Source organism: Chroicocephalus ridibundus, chromosome 3, assembly GCF_963924245.1.
Source record: "Chroicocephalus ridibundus chromosome 3, bChrRid1.1, whole genome shotgun sequence".
Classification (NCBI taxonomy): Eukaryota; Metazoa; Chordata; class Aves; order Charadriiformes; family Laridae; genus Chroicocephalus; species Chroicocephalus ridibundus.
This window is the reverse complement of record NC_086286.1, coordinates 121,221,573-121,239,618: the sequence shown is the minus strand read 5'-3', so window position 1 is coordinate 121,239,618 and position 18,046 is coordinate 121,221,573. Positions and strand designations below refer to the sequence as shown.

At 42.2% G+C, this 18,046-nt stretch overlaps 1 protein-coding gene across 1 annotated transcript in view; it reads right to left on the bottom strand.

The window, feature by feature from the left end:
* Positions 1-519: 519 nt before the first annotated feature.
* Positions 520-18,046, bottom strand: part of FKBP1B (FKBP prolyl isomerase 1B) — a 46,521-nt gene continuing 28,994 nt past the window's right edge. Inside the window, exons 3-4 of the mRNA XM_063330575.1 lie at positions 4,043-4,155; positions 520-1,218 (exon numbers count right to left, since the gene is read on the bottom strand). Of these exons, the coding sequence (XP_063186645.1) occupies positions 1,090-1,218; positions 4,043-4,155 (242 nt within the window). The 3' untranslated portion in view covers positions 520-1,089. The remainder of the gene's footprint in view (positions 1,219-4,042; positions 4,156-18,046) is intronic.

The following is an 18,046-nucleotide window of genomic DNA, read 5'->3' as shown; positions in this document are numbered from 1 at the left end:
TCTGCAGCAAAGGGCAAAAGCGAGCCAAAATCCGAGCAATCAAATTTAGGCAAAGGAAAACAGCAGCACAGAGGCGGCTTTGCTGCTCAGGTCCTGCTGCTAAAACTAGGTAAACGACAGTCTACGCATCTCTCTGTCTCCAGCGGAGGAACCAGCATTTCGCGAATTCCTATAACCATCAGATGAAATAAATATCGCTCGGTCTGGAGTGGCAGGAGCCCAGTGCACAAAGGACGTTTGCAGGCTTTGTGAACAGCGTCAGGAAACGCAGCCTAAAAAAACCCCGGTGTGTTCGTGGCCACATCATCCCACAGTCCAGACTGTTTTGTCAGGTGGATGCGCAAAATTCTGCTCTTCTTTAGCCTATGATGCTACACATATTATATATTATGTGTATTGCATATAAGAAGACAAATAATTAACCAAAAAAATGGGTTGATGATTGTTTGAAGAACTTCTTGGGCACCAAAGAGAATTCCAGTGGCCAGAGGAAAGCAGAAAAACAGGGAACGGAAACTGTAAAGTATCAAGATTTTATTGTTTTATATATATACTTTTAATTCGTAAATGAGACAGTATTTTTTAAAACAGCAGCAAGCAGAACGTACAAGTTGAGGAAAGTGGCAGCGCAGGTAACTCTGGTTGGCTAATGCCCGTTCATGTACAAGGCGTACATTGGATTTTTATTTTTTTTTGAGCACCTTTTGTGTTTGTTTTTTTTTTTTTTCTTGGTTTAAGTGTACAGTAAGGCAGTGGTTTTTCAATAAGGAATATATATATGTATTTATATTTATATATATTTTCAATCGTCACTGTGAATTCTTCTTACATGCAAATTAAATAAAATGTACAACTTGAAAATGTTACAACGGTAGATATTTTTGCCAAAGCAAAGCTTCTAATAAAAGGCAAATACGGACACCACGAAGTTAAAAAAGAGAAGGAAGGCGTAAGGAAGAAACCGCACGGCAGGCGCTATTGACAGGACAGCGTGAGCAGGGAAGATTGGGATTCCAGTGAAGATTTCTCCCGCTGCTGACAAGGCGAGAAGGAACGGATGGTTATTAACAGATGTCTCCTGGAGAAGATTCACTCTAACCTGAGAAGCTCCACGTCGAAGAGGAGGGTAGCGTTGGGAGGGATGACCCCAGGGTGGCCTGTGGCTCCATAGGCCATCTCAGGTGTGCAGGTCAGCTTTGCTCTTTGTCCTAAGCTCATCTGGGGTTTGGATGTTGGAGAAAGGAAAAGGAAGACAAAAAAAACAAATGGTAGTAGGAGGAAAACAAAGAACAAATCACTACGCGACAGATTTAAAGAAGGAGAGTTGGAACTATTAGGGTAAACTTTCAGCTCTTGAAGACAGCTGAAGCTGCCACAAAGAGCTCAGGCGTCGGTCTGACTCCTCTGGCTTCTCACAGTTCTTTAAGTCGCCAGAGCCAGTCTGGGAGTCACACAAAGGCTTTTTAACGCGTTGTCTGGTCCACCCTGCCTGCGCTGCAGCCAGCTGTAGGAGGTGTGCGTGCCTTCTGCGGAGCGCAGGGTACTTGTAACACCATCAACGGGAGTTAGGAAAAGGCTCTCAGTAAGAGATAGGGACAGAGTTTTGTGTTCGTGAGAGACCAGTGCCGAAAGGCACTGGGGCTCAGCTCCTGAAAAGCATTCAGCAACATTCTCCCTTCTTCAGCCAGCACCAGGGACGACTTCAAAACCATTGCTCAAACATTAATGCTGTAGGCACCCAACTTTCTGCTGTTGAGCAGGTGCAAAGCAAACACTGATGCAATCCCACCTAAAAACAGAGGTACTTAATTTGCCTAAACTCAGCCCAAGCCCGAGGGCAGACGTCTCACCTCAGGTGCTGCTTATTCCAGCAGAGAGCCCTTGCCTCTGGGGTGGACCAGAATGCTGATTTCTCTCACTCCAGACTAGCTCTGGAGGTAACAGCGCTCATTGAGTTTTGGGGTATCAAGATTCAAATCCCTGCTCTTCGAACAGAGTATTTTTGGGGTGGAGCACTCTCAAACTGCTCTTCACCACACGCTGGTGGCTGAATATTCATTGGCCGAGAAACAGCCCCTGATTTGAAGAAGTGATTTTAACTCAGACCTCTCTCCCAAGATCAGACACATCACGGGACTACCGATTACGCAGTATCTCCTGTTGAATTTTTCTCAGGTCCCAATATGCCAAAGCTAGAGCTTTGATCACTTCAGGTAGAAGAAAAACGTGAATATGACCTTTCCTACGTTCTGGGAGTGTTTGTACCATGAGGCTAAGGGTGTAGGAGAAGATGACGTCCCCTGGTCCCTGCAGGGGTTTGCGTGGGGCAGGCTGGCTCCTGCTCCGACGGGTCCCTGCAAGCCAGAGAGCTGGTACGTCACGCACGGCTTTTAGGCATGGGCCAACCTGGAACTGTGAGAAGCTGAGCAAAGAAATGCGGCCGCTGCTGACACCTGACAGTCATTAAACCAGGGTTTGAAAACTCTGCATGCTAGACACAGTGAACCGGCTTTTCCCAAGTGCTCTGTGTCAATCCCACTCCCCAGCCCCCTCAAAAGCCTGGGGTGGAAGGAGACAGCCACAAGCTGGACTTCAGGCAGCGATCCACTAGGAGGAGCAGGAGGGCAGCGTGTTGCCACGCCGATTATTGCAACAGCTTTCAGCCACTTATTAATGAAGGGACAGGAGTCAGGGAGCGGGAGCAGTCAAGTGAGGGACAAACTGATTCACCCAGCCCTTGTTGCCACTGCTTTATCTGCACTGGCTTCTGGTTTCTACGGCACATTGGGGCCCTGAGCTCCTCTTCAGCCTTACTGCAAAGCAAATAATACAGAGTCCAACTCAAATCCTTGAGAGGAAGATGGGTATTTTTCAGAGTCTAGGATTCCTCAAATGCGCTGCTTCTCTGGCTGGAGAGAAGGGAATGCTTGCATTGCTTTCTCCATGGGGCTGGAAACCATTTTCTCTTTCATCCCTCTCTGGAAAAGCATGGTTGCATCATTCCTCAGTGGATTGTTTCTCAATCCACTCAGGTTGCCCAGAGAAGCTGTGGCTGCCCCATCCCTGGAGGTGTCCAAGGCCAGGCTGGATGGGGCTTGGAGCAGCCTGGTCTAGTGGGAGGTGTCCCTGCCCATGGCAGGGGGTTGGAACTGGATGATCTTTAAGGTCCCTTCCAACCCAAACCATTCTATGATTCTATGATTTTGCGTTCTTCCCTTCTCTCTATTTAAGCAGAAGTTGTTCCTATTACAGTTGTTCCTGTAATAATATTTGAGCAGTTTTCTCCTGCACTGAGCTCTAGGACCCCGAAACGGGGAGTCACAAGGACTTTGCACCCTGATCTCATTCATTCTTGCGCTCGAGCAGCCTGATCACACTCTTCACGTAGCGGGCCCTCACAACACTGCAAAGTTTGACAAGAAGCAGGAGTTGGCAATGAATTGAATGAAGCGCGTGGCTCTTTTAGGTTTTTACTGTGTTGGCACTTAAATTAATGGGAGGGCAGTTTCCTTTTTCTCAGCATAGGGTTGGTCAGTGAATGTTAAGTTTTGTAGCTGGGAGCCTGAAGCCATAAAAATTTAACAGCGTAGTTTGGTACCTTATTCAGTAAGGGTCAAAACCTGTAGCTCAGTCATGGATGTCATCAAACGAGGCAGCTTGGGCTTTTATGGAGTAGCTGAACAGAGGCCGCTCCACAAAACGCTGCCACCTGGAACATTTGAGAGGCCACTGTTGTCTATTCGTGGAGCTGCCTGTGGGAAAGGGACCAGGCTTACGTGGCACATTGGCACCAGGGGAGGGGACTTCACCTCTCCCCTCCCAAATGCATACCACGTGGAAAGCCTCATGGGTAGGGGATGTCCCTGGATGGAGGGAGGAGAGGTACAGCAAATGCTGTGCTTGAACGGACTGTGCCTTCAGAAAATCACTCCATATCCTACATTATGATTTCCACTTGGTCCTGTCACCATTGCACCGGACATTGCTGTGCCCACACACCCTTCAGCTGGCTTGAACTTCCGCCAGAATCATTTCTTGTTACCTGTGTAACACCTTCTTCGAATCCTTTAATGACTTCTTGCCTGCCAATCTTGAACCTGAAAGGCTTGTTTCTGTCTCTGGAGGAATCAAACTTCTTTCCGTTCTGTAACATTCCTGCCAAAACAAGACACACAGTTTCAATCTGAGCTACGTCTAAATTTAAGTGCTGGAGGGGAGGGAAGGAGTGAAAAATTAATGCCTTGGTCACATCAGCTGCTCATTTCCATTTTCACTTTGAAGCCTCATCCAAAACGGGTAAGGCGGGAGAGTCAAACACAGGGGTACCCTATTGTTACTTTTGCCTTCTAGTAATTTAGGCTCGAAAACGGAAATCTATTTATCTTATTATTCTTAATGCAATAGGTTATAACTCATACCGTACCAAACGTTGCACAGACATACAGAAGAGCTGTTGCTCGCGCAGTGGCGCTTCCCAGCTCCAAGGCAAGGAACGAGCGGGAAGCAGCAGAAGAGAGAATCCCAACGCAGGTGCCTGATCCAGGCCTGCTCCTAAACACAAAAAAGCTCCCTAAAACAAGCCTACAGGCCAAGAAACCAAATTTATCATAAATTTGTCTGGGTTTACTTCTCGTTAAATACCTACCATTTATTTTAAGGTATTTTTTTAACAGCGTAACTAAGTAAAGGGAATAGCCCTTGCGGAGCACGTGTTGGGTAAACAGGGGGTTGTTCCTATGTGTGGCCCAAAGCTCAGGCAACAGCAGCTTTCCAGGTGGGGATGTAGATTCAGGTTTGGGAACTCTTGAGCCACATTTGCTGCCAGTTTAATGCCTGCAAGTACAGAGCAGTTCCTCTGACTTGTTCCCGCAAATTTACACCAGAATACCTAGAAGGAATATTTGTACCTTGGACTGTTTACTTTCCCTCCTTGATTTACTCCGGAGTACTAGAGTAACGTGCGCTACATGAATGTGGCCATTCCGCAGCACGCACGGGCAACTTCTACACAACGTTACACCTGCGTGTGTCTCCTCCTCGTACGGAAAGAACAGAAAAGACTCTGCATTCAAAAATATGAAAATAGCGAGGACATTTATATGAATACTCTACTACCCTCGTTCTTTATATTTTCATTCAGCCACAAGAGACAGTCCCAGAACACCTCACTCATTCCTTTTGATGGGCACAACGCTGTTTCAAGCCATATATTACGAACACAAGCTCAGATTCTACAGCAAATGGCTAAACCTTCCCGGGGCGCTGCCCGATTAAGTATTCGCATTCTTTTTTCAAACGGGGGATAATTATGTAGCTTTCAACTTAAAAGTACCTGGTAATTGCTCTTTCAAAATGCTGTACTCTGGATATTGCAAGGTTGGGCTGATATTTATATATTAGAATAAATCCTTTCTTTTTAATGCTGTAATGCCAGTGCTCTGGGCATATATTATGACTCTCCTGTGCAAGATGCTGTACCAAGAAAAGTTAATTAATAAGCAAATATCTGAGAAAGCTTCTGGTTGAGAAGAACATTATCAAGCGCAGCGCTCTCAGAAAATACTGCCTTTATGATCCAATATGAAAAATACAGCCTTACTAGTTTCTTTTCATTAAAACAGTTATATTAATAGACCAGCTTGATGCACAAGTTTTATTTTTCAGTGAAAACCACCAGTTATTGTCCAAACAACAACAAAAAAAATGCATATTTTGCTTGCTTAAAAAGTCTGTGTTATGAAACAAAGGTAAATATCAAGAGATGTGCCAGAATGAAAAACAAAGACTAAAAGGGTCTAAAAGGTTTGTTTCTAAGCCTTTATGTTTCTAAGATGTAGCCAGCTACTTTTGAGCTAATTACTCTGCTTCCCTCTATAATCAAGTCAGAGAAAAAATGCACTTTCAGGGGGCAATTTATCTAACCAAATCTAGGGATCTACATGGGGACATAATGAATTGCGTCCTAGCAGCGCCTATTTCTTTGCAATGAATATAGGGGAAGTCCAGACAACTAGCTCAGACATAGATGTCTCCAAATTCCTTAGTAGCTAAATCGGCGGTGATGGCATTCGGGACTTGCAGTAGCGAGTACTCAGTATTTGATTGGTCCAGTGGGGTTCCGTGCCTAGATATTTTACATCAATATTAAAACCAAATGCTGTATTACGGCAAATTAGCTGTTGACCAAGTCCAACATTTGTCCAAGTCGGTACTTCAGCGACGCTTGTGTGTGTGTGTATAAGGACTTAGGAGGAAAATTATGGAATAACCTACCCACAAGGTATGTTTCATAACCTTCACCATTAGCGCTTGCAATATTCCTCAAGTTTTTCACAGTGTAATAGTGAAGTATTTCATGTATGCTCTGATGCAAGTATATACACGCATTATGGAATATATCGGCTCAGTGAAATCCCCAGACCCGCTCCTCGCAGGCTGGGAAGTCGCACCAGCCGCCTGCACAAGGCTTTCTAGTTACAGACAAACACGGGTTCGCTTGTAAAGTGGAAAACCAGCCCGCGTGTGGAGGAGGGCAGGCGGGGAGAAGCAGCTCAGGGGGAACTCTCAGGCATATCATATAATCCTTTTTTTGAAGTATTTGATCTTAAATTTAAATGGCAGTCTTTCCTCACAGCAATTTTATTTTTAAACACATCATAAAACCTTACGATTCTATGAAATGGAAGGAGACTAGTACAGAATCCCAATATTTAATAGGTTTAATATTAAAACTTAGTACTGTCATTACATTTTGCATGTTCAAAGCAGTATGCAAACATTAATTATTCTTCATAGCAGCCCAAGGAGGTAGTAGAAGATATTTATTGTAAAATAGCCTCAGTCTGGAAGTTCAGATTGAGATGCAAAGTTCCACAACACTTCCATACGTTTTTACTTCATTTTGTAACTAAATCCTATTAAAATACTTATCTTAAATGTCTGATGGTACACTAAATGCCACACATCAAACTGGCGGCAGAACCAGAATTAACTCTTCAGAGATCCTGACAACAGCTACTGGACAATGTTTCCCACTTAAAAATCATGTTTCTATGTGCCCGTGAGCTTGCTAGTCTAATATATATATATATATCATATAAAAACTGACTCTCGTTTCACCATCGAAAGCCTATAGGGAAAAATCCTTGTAGAAGAAACCAGGCTGTTCCTCCTATGTTTACAGCAATACCCGATTTTCAGCAACGGCTGAAAATTCATCAGGTGATGAATTCCAAAATGTAACCTCCTCTGTCATCACCCCCCCCGACTGCTTTTGGAGGACAAACTGGGGTTCAAAGAGTCGGATGTGTCCATATTCGCCGAAGCTCTGGCAGGAGGGTCCATTTTTATATGACTGCCCTTTAAACGCACATCCAGTTTAGAAATGAGTCAGAGTCCCCATGTGCCCTGGAGAAGTTCCGATCCGGATTTAGATCTGAACTTTAGATCTTTTTTATCTCTATTTCTGAAAGTTAGAGTTGACTATTCAGGCTCCTGGGAGCTAAACCAGCATAATGTTTTATTTTCTCTCTTGCTAATGCATCAATTGATTTTCTTTTTGTGAAAAAATTGATGTGGTGAATATTCTTCAACGAGGACGGATGCCCATCTTCGGCCTGCTAGCACCTTTATTTATCTAGCTAGCAACAAGGAGCAAAGACCCCACAATCTGGAACGGAACGACGACATTGTTTTGCAAAGTCAGAACAATCAGTAAGAGTTTTGACATGTAGATGCCTATACGCTTACTTGTTATAATAACCTTACACTTGAGTCTAAAAGGTAACAATCGTTGTATTAAAATAATTAATTGTACAAACTCAGTTATCAGAATACTGTGCGGATTTTAAAACATTCTGATCTACAAGGCGTCCTAATTAATAACTAAGTTTTCAAGGTTAGGTGGCTGTAGAAAAGGAGAAGTTTCAGACCATGGGTCCTGCTGAATCATTGAAGCTGAAGATCAAAGAGCAGACAAGTCATTTTGTTAACACCCATGACTAGGGACCCATCTAAACTGCTAAAAATACAACATCATTTGGGCTAAACCAGCAGCGAAATCAAACCTTCAGTCTATGTTTAAGCCAAGCTACTGTTTCTCATTAAAACATAGGTGTGTCTGCACTACTCTTTTAACATGAATTAAGTAACCGAGGTCAGTCAGGCTCAGCTAAGATCAAGTCATTTAAGTCTGTTTCCTAAGGGGAGAGGGCTAACAACACTCTCTGTACTTGCCTAACAACTTTCGAATCTTTTAGCCAATTTCAACCAAGTTTGACAGAGGAGTAGGGTTCATACTGACCTCAAGGTGCTATGCACGTAATGAAATCTGCGCAGGAGGAGGATCCTGTAAGTGCTTCTACCAAGAGAAAGGCCCAATCTTTCTTTGCTATCAGAGAAGCTGTATTACTGAGGAGAGGTCAGGAAGGGAAAGACACGAATGCTGCAGCTGGAACACAGCCTAATTGCCTTTTTACCAGAGGATTCCTTCATCTGAGAATGATTCAGCTGGGAATTCAACCAACCACGTAACACAAATCCACAGAGCCAGCCCAGCTTTTCGGACACCTAATTTACAACTATGGTCCCAACAAACCCATGCCCCAAGCCACACCCAAACCATTATCTACACAAAAGATGGATGAAGAGAGAGAACACCGAAGGCCCTCCATAGATAGCTGTCAAGTTTACATGCCTGAAACTAGAAAATTTATGTGTAAATTGCCACTGCTAATGGTAGCCATCTCAAAAGTAGAAACTGCGTCTCAACCTGTCATCTAGGCCTCTTCTACAGTTAAGGGAGAACAAGAGGTATCTCCAAGAATGATTCATCCCACCTAGATTTAGTTGTTAGGATTGCAATTGCCTACTGGAATTGTTTACCATTCTCAGTCAACAACTAACTTACAGAAGTTAAAAAGTTAACAACATTAATTTTAAATGCTAGACCACCAGCTTTCTGTAGGGCCCTAGTGAGGAGGTGTTAACTCATCCATCCATACCTAAATGAAGTAGACCAAACTGCATCCCAGGCTTCACTGGCTCCAGTGTTTACTGAATTACTTGTCTTTGCAGTGTTGACACATTCTGGGAATCAGAAGACAAAGACCCTAATCCAGGACAAATCCCTTGATTTCACTAGTTGCTCTCCTTTTGTCCTGTACAATGGGATTCACTTACCTCTCAAGTATTAAGGGGATAAATTGAATAGGTGACTTTCAAAAAAACAGCAACATTCACCTGCAAAGTATTCCATTACCTTATTTTTCAATTTGTAGTTACCTACAGAACATAAAGGCAATAGATACACTTGGAGATAGCTACTTTCTGAACTTACGTTGGCAACAGAAAGAGGGGCAGATATTCAGAAGGTGTTTCCAGGACACTATCCCGTTTCATGTTATGTAGACCAGAGGTTCCTCAGGACAGGGACTATATTTTGATGCCCTTTAATGCAATCACCTTTCCAATTATGCCTTGTAATAAATCTGTGCTGTTATAAACTTGTCATTCGGTTTGGTTCCTAGGACTCTCAGAGGCAGCATTTACTGCAGTTAGTGTTGCTGTGGGTTAAGAGTTTTTGATCTCAACTGTTTCTTTTTTTCCTTGAAATATACTGTTTCTAATGTCAAAATATGTCAATAGTTTTGTTGGGAGACTTTCACACAGGCTGGAAATTCTGATTTTTCCCCCCATTTTGTAACCTGTAACTATTACTAATAAACACTTTTAGTCTGAAAAATGTATTATTGGGAAGTTTCTAGAAACAGTACAAAAGGCTTTGTGTCAACATTGCCACCTTCACAGTGTATAGAGGAGGATACAGCAAAGCAGAGGAGTTCAACAGCATCGCATAGGAGTGGTGGGAGAAACACATCCCTGAAGTCACAAATCACATCCCAGGCTGGTTTACACCAGTAGAACTCTACTGATTTCAGTGGTGTTATTCACACTTTACATTAAAATAGATCAGTTCACTTCAGGACTCAGTTCTGACACACTGCGGTAAAGCAGGACAACTCCTCTACATTCCATGGCATTCCCTCATAGCTCGTGGCTGACTCTCCCGCCTACCACACCTGAAAAACTTGTGGTTTCCCATCAGGAACAAGAACAGTTCCCGTACGTCTTAGTGTTACATGGAGAGATCTAGGCAACACTTTTCTCAGCAAATACAGTTGGTGCCTTGTGTTTCTGCTTCCCAGGGAAATGCCTAGAGGACCTAACATGCCTCAGCTCTCCAGATCATTTCATCAGAATCCAGATCTGCATAAGCCGGATAGCTCACACCTCTTACATCTTCATTTGCCATTTCATTATTACCTCAAAACACAGTTCACTGTTTTCACTTTTTCATTGTAACAATAGCTCCCAGTAATCTGTAGTTATACCTGGCCATGAGCTTCCTTCCAAAAACACATGCTGTAAGTTGTGTATACCTCTGATTTCCTTGATTTGACTTCCAAAGCATACTCTTTTCCAGACAAATTTGTCATCCCGTCAATTTTACTGATGAAAATTGTTTTAATCAGAAATGATGATTGTTGTAATGGAAATAAAGAAAGCGTGTTCAACGTGAGCTGAGGGATGCTTTCATTTCCTACGCCATGTTTGAACAGTGGGCCATCTTACCGTGCCCCGGACAGGGACCTTGGCAACTGAAGTGGGAAAGGAAGGATGGCTCTTCAAGGGAAAGGTTCAACAACAGAGGTTTAGTACCACTGTAAACACAAACTCAGTTTTTCCCTGCTAATGTTTCCTCTGCTTAATACAAACAAAGCCTTACGAGGAAAAAAGGATTTGCTGGCTTAGACTGTATTTTTCTGAGAGTTTACAGCCACTTAAGAAAAAAAGGATTAATCTTTTTAAGGGAATTTTCAGTCTAGAGGGGTAATAGTTGAAGAGACTGGGCATTGCATCTCTGCAGCATATCAGCTCTTTACCACAATTTTTTTGTTGTTGTTTAAAAAGGCAACAGCAATGATTTGAATGTGCCATTTGTTGCCATGACAAACAATCACTGACTGAAAGTATAGAAATGGGAAATGGATAGTGGTGGTGGTCACCTCTTAGTTCCTGCTACCGCAGCGCACTTCAGCAACGGTTGATCTTTTCAACACAGGCAGCCTTGCTGCTTCATTTTCTTCATGTATTATATACTCATATATCTTTAATGTGGAGTAAGAGCAACACAATCAATTATTTATTATGCAGCTGACAGCGTGCAATGAAGACACAACAGACAACTATTCAATAATGCATTACAATGCACTATATGTCAGTGTTGCGTACAACTACAAGACAATATGAAAGAGCCTTGCACTTAGCGTGACTTCACAGCCAAGCAAATTACATGCAATTGTCTGGTTCACTCTACTGAGAGGCATTATTCTGTCCTAACGGGTTTATAGATTTGCATATTTTTAAAAGAGACAAAAAAAGTAGATTTACCTTCAAGGCAGATACGAGGCTCAATAAGCATATTCTACATGAACTGTAAGGAGACCAAAACAATTCCTCTGGTATCCTGTTGCCTTAAACCAGTCATTTTATTTTAAGGTTTGATTCTGTTACTATTACAAAATTCAGCTGTAAAATATACATGCTCTGCAGCATAAGGCAAATTTCATTCGAATAAGCATGGCAGAATCAGGTCAATCTGGGCATGCTAATGAGTAGGACAATAGATGTCTAAAGCAACATTTTAGAGAGAATATATTACTACAGAAATACTTTGCATCACTTGCGTTTCTACCCCGAAATACCATGTCCTGTAACAGAGGTTCTGGAGGGAGAGGGAATGGCCCTGACAGGGATAGGTCTTTCTGTCCCTGCCCTCTGGCACCAGCCAGGAAGCACAAAGAGCAGTTCAAGAGCATGGCTGTAATACAACAAAGACATTTTGCAAGATTTCCCACCTGAACACATGCAGCAGAGCTTGGCCAAGGAATTCTGGCCATCTAATGCACCAAGATAACAGGACAGTATAACTAAGCTCTTTTTTTTCTTCTTGGTTTCATTCTCAGTCTCATCCTATATCACAACGCACACATGTATTTCTTTCCTCCCCATTTTTATTTCATGATTGCCTGTGCAATGGTCATGTGGATTTGATATTTTAGTCTGTAGGATATGTATGAATGTGCAGATGACCTTCCACTGGGAAGTTACACACTTCAGTGGGGGGCTAAACCTCACTGAAATAGGTGAACATGAAAACCAGCTGGTTTTGAGTCTATGGCACAAGCAGGGCCCAAGTTAGGTCACCAAAGCTTCTGAATACAGATCTGGGTGCAGGGAGCATGGAAAAACACCACAGGAAGCAGAAAAGGATCTTCAGACATTACTTGGGAAAGCTCTGAGCATGGCTCCGAGATCACAAGACGGGGGTTTGGGGAGAAAAGAACCAGCTTCCCTACCAGTTAATTCCTCCTCTGCTCAGGAAAGGGGAATGTTGAATGATCTGGCAGAAGCAAGACCTTCCTGACCCAATATAACAATACTGCATCAGCAGTTAGGTGTGCTTTAATGACGAGCTGTTCCCAGATTGGGCAGCCTTTGATTTTCAACTGCTTAGACTTCCAGGATGTGCCTCCATTTCCTTCTGAATAAAATCTGTCTCGAAATCTTAGTTTACCAGTGCAACACTTCTGATTCCCTTGGCTTAAGCTAGCACTTAAACTAGTGACAAATCTACGCATGTCTAGTAGGGCATTGGATTAAGAGGCTATGCGTACCCAGACAATAAATTTGAGCATGAAAAAGTATATTCTTAATATGTTACCACTTAACACCAAGACGTTAAAATGGTATGTTGGCCTTTGGGGCATTTGGAACTGAAAAATAATATTTCCCCCTACATCCCTAGTGAATGAATGCTCTTTCGCTCCCGCAGGCCCCTGTTTACCGCATTCTTTATCACATCCAACTTTCTTAACACATAGCATGGCTATACCTCCTTCACAGAGTAGCGTTTTACTGAAACTCGTCTTGACAAACACAGCAATCGTCTAACACCACGCAAAGGACTTAGCAGCTACTCTGTTCTTAAATAAGAAGGAGAAAAAGAAAAACATTCTTGGAAAAAGAGAGAGAGACGCACAAGATGCAACCAGAGAAGAAAACATGGTTTATAAAAATGGGTGTTGGCTGAGCCATGTAAGAAGGCACAGTCAATGTGCCAACATTACATATACTCTAAATAAGTCAGAAGCAGACACCGCCATGATCTCATATGTACATAAAACATACATAATGGAGAAGTCAAACATTTTTTATCCGGGGTATCCAACTTTTCGATCCAGACTGGTCAGACATTCCTGTAATGTGTCTTATTTTAGAGATGTGGTATAACCTTCCTGGCTGGCATTATGCAATATCCCCTCCATTCACAAGCGTTCGGAGAATTCCTGGGGAATCGTCTCCTCTCGCCTGCAATTCCACGTGGGAAAATGAGACATGACTTCACTGGCACCAATTTGGGGCCACCATGGGGCCTCACTTCAGCCTAACACGCACAGTTTCCAGGGTAATCTGGTAAAACACACTGCTGTTTCACTCAAGGAATGAATCTCTTGCTCAAGAGCAGAGAAGGACAGGTATCTAGATGCCGCCCTCTCTATTGACATGGACAGACCAAAGACTTCTAGGTAGCTAGAGAGACTTGAGATTAATCCCACCCAAAATTACTTGATCACAGGCAAGATTGTTGAAAAAAATGCAGTTTAAAACCAAGTTGGTTTTGATTTGCATACCAAACACTTTCCTGTGGATTATGTTGCCTAAGGTCTGTTAGACACTGTGACTGCAGATCTACCTAGTCACTTACTGTAAGACATACAGTAAACATGCTGTAGAAATAACAGAAAATAAAAGCCACTTCTAGTCTTTGAATGAAGTCTGAGAAGGGTTTATTAACAAGTTATCTATTGGGTAACCCTCATTATGTTGTCAGAAGTTCAGCCTACCATTAAGATCAGATAAAATCAGCATTCTGCTAAGCAGCCTTTATCATTTGCTGCAACGCTTCGGTGGAAGAATGTCTTATTTGGATACCATTATTTTTCTAGGCTGTCCTTTAAAAAGACAGATGAGATAGATACACTCATCAAAGGAACAAATCTTTCTATAGATGTATATTTGTTCTTCCCACCTACGAGGATGCACCTGCTTTCACAAAAAAGAGTATTTTTGCAGTATTGTTTTCAATGTAAAAAGTGTTTTACATCCTCCAAGGCAGACCCTAGCAGTGTCACAAGTATCACGCTGCCTCTAAACTCTGAGAGTACGTTCTGAAATAATAGTAGCTACGAAATTCTTCTTTTGCCACATTTGTTTCCTATTTTTGTTCATTGTTCCTGGTGTTGCAGGTTCTTATTGGTGTAAACTGGCACAGTTCCCCTGATATTAATGAAATACGAAAATATATGTAGCAGTTTAAGACCTAGATCACGGTAATTTAAAACTAAGTTAAATGATGCACTTGGGACTATTCTCCAGAGCAGACTCCTGCAAGAATACGGAATAGCGCAGATTTGTGATCAGAGCAAAAAGCTGGATGTCAAAAAGAATAGGTTCTGTCACCAGACAGCTGTGTAAGTATAACTCACCTTCATTTTATTCCCTGTGAAACAATGACTGGAGTTTCACCAAGGTCAGAAAGAGAGTCTCTAGCATACCCAGCAATAATATTATTCATTAATATACTTTGCCTTAGGTATCTTGAAAGGCTTCATTCAGTATGCCTTTAAAGTATCTTCAGAGCCACAGTGGAAAGGAGCTATTAACAGCGCAGTTTGTTATTATAAATAGGTCTTTTCCATCTCTAAATTTTGATCTCAGTGATCTTATAAACGAACTATGGAAAAAGTGGCAGCTGTTATCTTGACAGATGGGTCTCAGGCATTGCTCTGCTGGACATTAGACAGTCGTCTCTCTGGAGAACAATAGGAATTTCCAAGTGCCTGTATCTATTTTCATCTACTTAACAAGCCACTCATGTCTTGGACTAGTGAAGGGAAGAAGCAAGGAGAATGCAAAATAATGTTTTAGGGGAAACATATCAGAGAAAGGGGTGAGAATCAGATGACGATCACCTAGTAGTGACTTCCCCTTGAGTTTTACCGAAGTGACAGGCACAATAAGAACCAGAAGTTTCTTGTAGAGGCAATGGAGACAAAGAGGCACTTCCAGAAGGTGAGATACAGAAAGCCTGTGCACCGAGCGAGGTGCAGCCTATAGTCAGCTGGCAAGACACAATAAGTCCAAGGATGCACCTCTATTTTCATCTCTTCCTAGAATTTAGCATCATCACCCATTTTGGATGCAGAGCTTTGAATCCAATTTTAAGGACAGACACAAGTCTGAAAAAGGTTCATCCTTTTTAAAGGGTGCTTGGTAGAGAGGCTGCTACTGCCCACCTTTTCTATCAGTAACACGTGCCAAAAGTACCACGAGTTCAACTCCACCTCAAGCCTGAATTTAAACCATGTCCTTCACCTTCTCTGATGGTGTTTCTCATCATTGGACAACCAAACACTCAATGGCGTAGCCCTCTGTTCTCCCACTTGAATCTGAATGGTAGCTGGAAATGAAGAATGATGAAGTTAAGAGAAAACTAAGCAAGTAGTAATTAGGGAGGTCAGTGGGATGGACAGAGACCTGGATCCCAATCCTTGCTCCCAGGACTTGTTGGATCAGCTGTGCCTGGTGTGGGGTAGGGTTTGTCCCTGCATTATTTAGACAAAAGTTCTCATTTACTTCATCAGGAGTCTGAGAACGGATTGCACAAACCATCGCGTTTTTCCAAAAGCAAAAGTATTTTCACACTCAGGACTGCTGCAAACAAAAGACACTGTAAATTAAGCCGGTTTAGGTACTACAAACAGAAATAATAGTCAAAGACAAACATTGCCAAAAATACCTCAATAGCACAACAGAGAGGAAAACAACACAAGCTGAGTGGACCAAACAGTGAAGCATTACATAAACAAATGTAGTATTACATCAGCAATGAAAAGCTGGAAAATTTGAGAGTCGACTGCAAAATATATAATATTATCATCTGTAAAAGCAAAGACAGAGATGGTGAATACAATGCATAACTCACAGGAATTGCTGTAGACCAGAGAGCTCTCTATCGCAGGTTGTATGATTTTTTTTATCATCCAAGTAAGTGTAACTGAAAAGTAGCGTCCTATATGAGTAAATTACTATATGCAGTAAGCTTTGCTTTAGAAAATAAAAAAAAAAAATTGCTTTAAGTCCATCTGAAATGTTTCATTCTACTGAGAATACATTGCTTTCTTCTCAGATATTAATATGAACTATTTAAATTCCGCGTCGGTGAGGTCCAGGGAGTTCTTGAACACCACCACCTTTCCAATTATTTAACACCAAGTATTGTTTAGCTACATCCAAGCTAAAAGATACCGGAGCTATTAAGCATAAAACATAAAAGGAAAAGAAAAAAGTTAAAATTCATAAGGAGCATGCTGAAGGGGAAGCATATCAGATAAAATTCAAGTATCCAGACAGCCAAACCAGACAAAAGAAAGGAAGAAGTGACCTAAAATTTGGATCAAAGAAGAAAGAAGCTGTGATTTATGCGAAAGGGATTCAGTTATCTGGTCTAAAATAATCATTCACCCAGACACTCAGAGGTATTCTACATCACTTTTAAAAATAATTGAACAGACCTTCCCTGACCAGGTAACAGGGCTCACTCTGTAATCCATAATAAGTAATGCTACGCAACATGTAAAAGCTCCATTCATTTGGGCTGCTGCTTTCATTTTCCCATTTTGCACAGCAAAGAAAAAGGTCTGTGGGAGTTAATTTATCTCAGTTTTGTGTACCATTTTAATGCTTAAACACGTATCTGCAGATTTACTGGCTGCCTGCACAGGGAGTTCCAGTGATCCTGCTCACAAGGGCAGCAATCACCCAGGCTACTGAGTCTTGGGAAGTCATTCATCAGAACTGTTAAGTATTCTGGCTGTTCCTGTTATCAAACAGTTGCCAGGGAAAAAAAAAAGGAAATAAAATGGAAAATTACATAAAACCAATGAACTTAAGTAATCTAAGTTTCAAATAATTAAAAAACCCCTGCTGATTTGACTCAAAACTGACATGGGTACAAACCTCTCTCCTGAGAAAACAAGCTTATTTGTGGCTTTTTCAAGAAAAAGGATGCAGAGAATTTAATTTTCTTGGTATATCTAATCTGTGTTCTCTAACATAACTGAATATCTACGAGCTTCTGCCTGCTCACATGATCAAAGATCGCTAAGGACACAGCCAGGCACGCTTAAGCCATAACTCTGTTTTAACAGGAAAAAGCCACATGAAAGGATGTTCTGCATCTCATTTCTACATCTCACGTGTTCTGCACGGTCTGTGGGCTCAGGCAGTATCCTAGAGACACAGAGCACCATATACTGCATTCCCGTTTTGCTTATTACAAGCATCCACCTAGCACAGTAAATATCACTGCGTAGTAAACCCACCATTTTCACCAAATCCACTTCACATTTTGGGCATCATTTTATTGCTTTCAACTTAATGATCTGCCCGAAAGACGGGACACTTTGATTCATGAGAACCCCCTTGTCGTCAGTACTCGGCCTTTACCTGCACATAATTCGGATAAAGACTTCTCCTTTACGTCCACAACCTTGGCTAATGCTCCAAATAAACCTGTGCTTTATAGCTTATGATGTGCTCCCAAATGATGGCTTTCAAAGTTTTTGAGTCTTTCTTTGATACCGGCGTCTCTGCTGAGATCATCCATCGGCTCTATATTCTTTCTTGTTGATAAGCTGGAAGGCTTAAACGAGGCTTTTGGTTTTGACTTGTTTCACATCAGTGATTCCTCTCCCTCGTACACATCATGGCATGATGAAGGTCTTCAGGCACCACCCTCATCTGTGGCTTTTGCTGACCGCCGGCTTTGCAGCGATACCACACAAGCTATGCCTCTGCTGCCTCGCGCAGCTACTTCATTCTTCCGTCGCACCCTGTACATCGGGGAAAGCTCCGCTTCTGC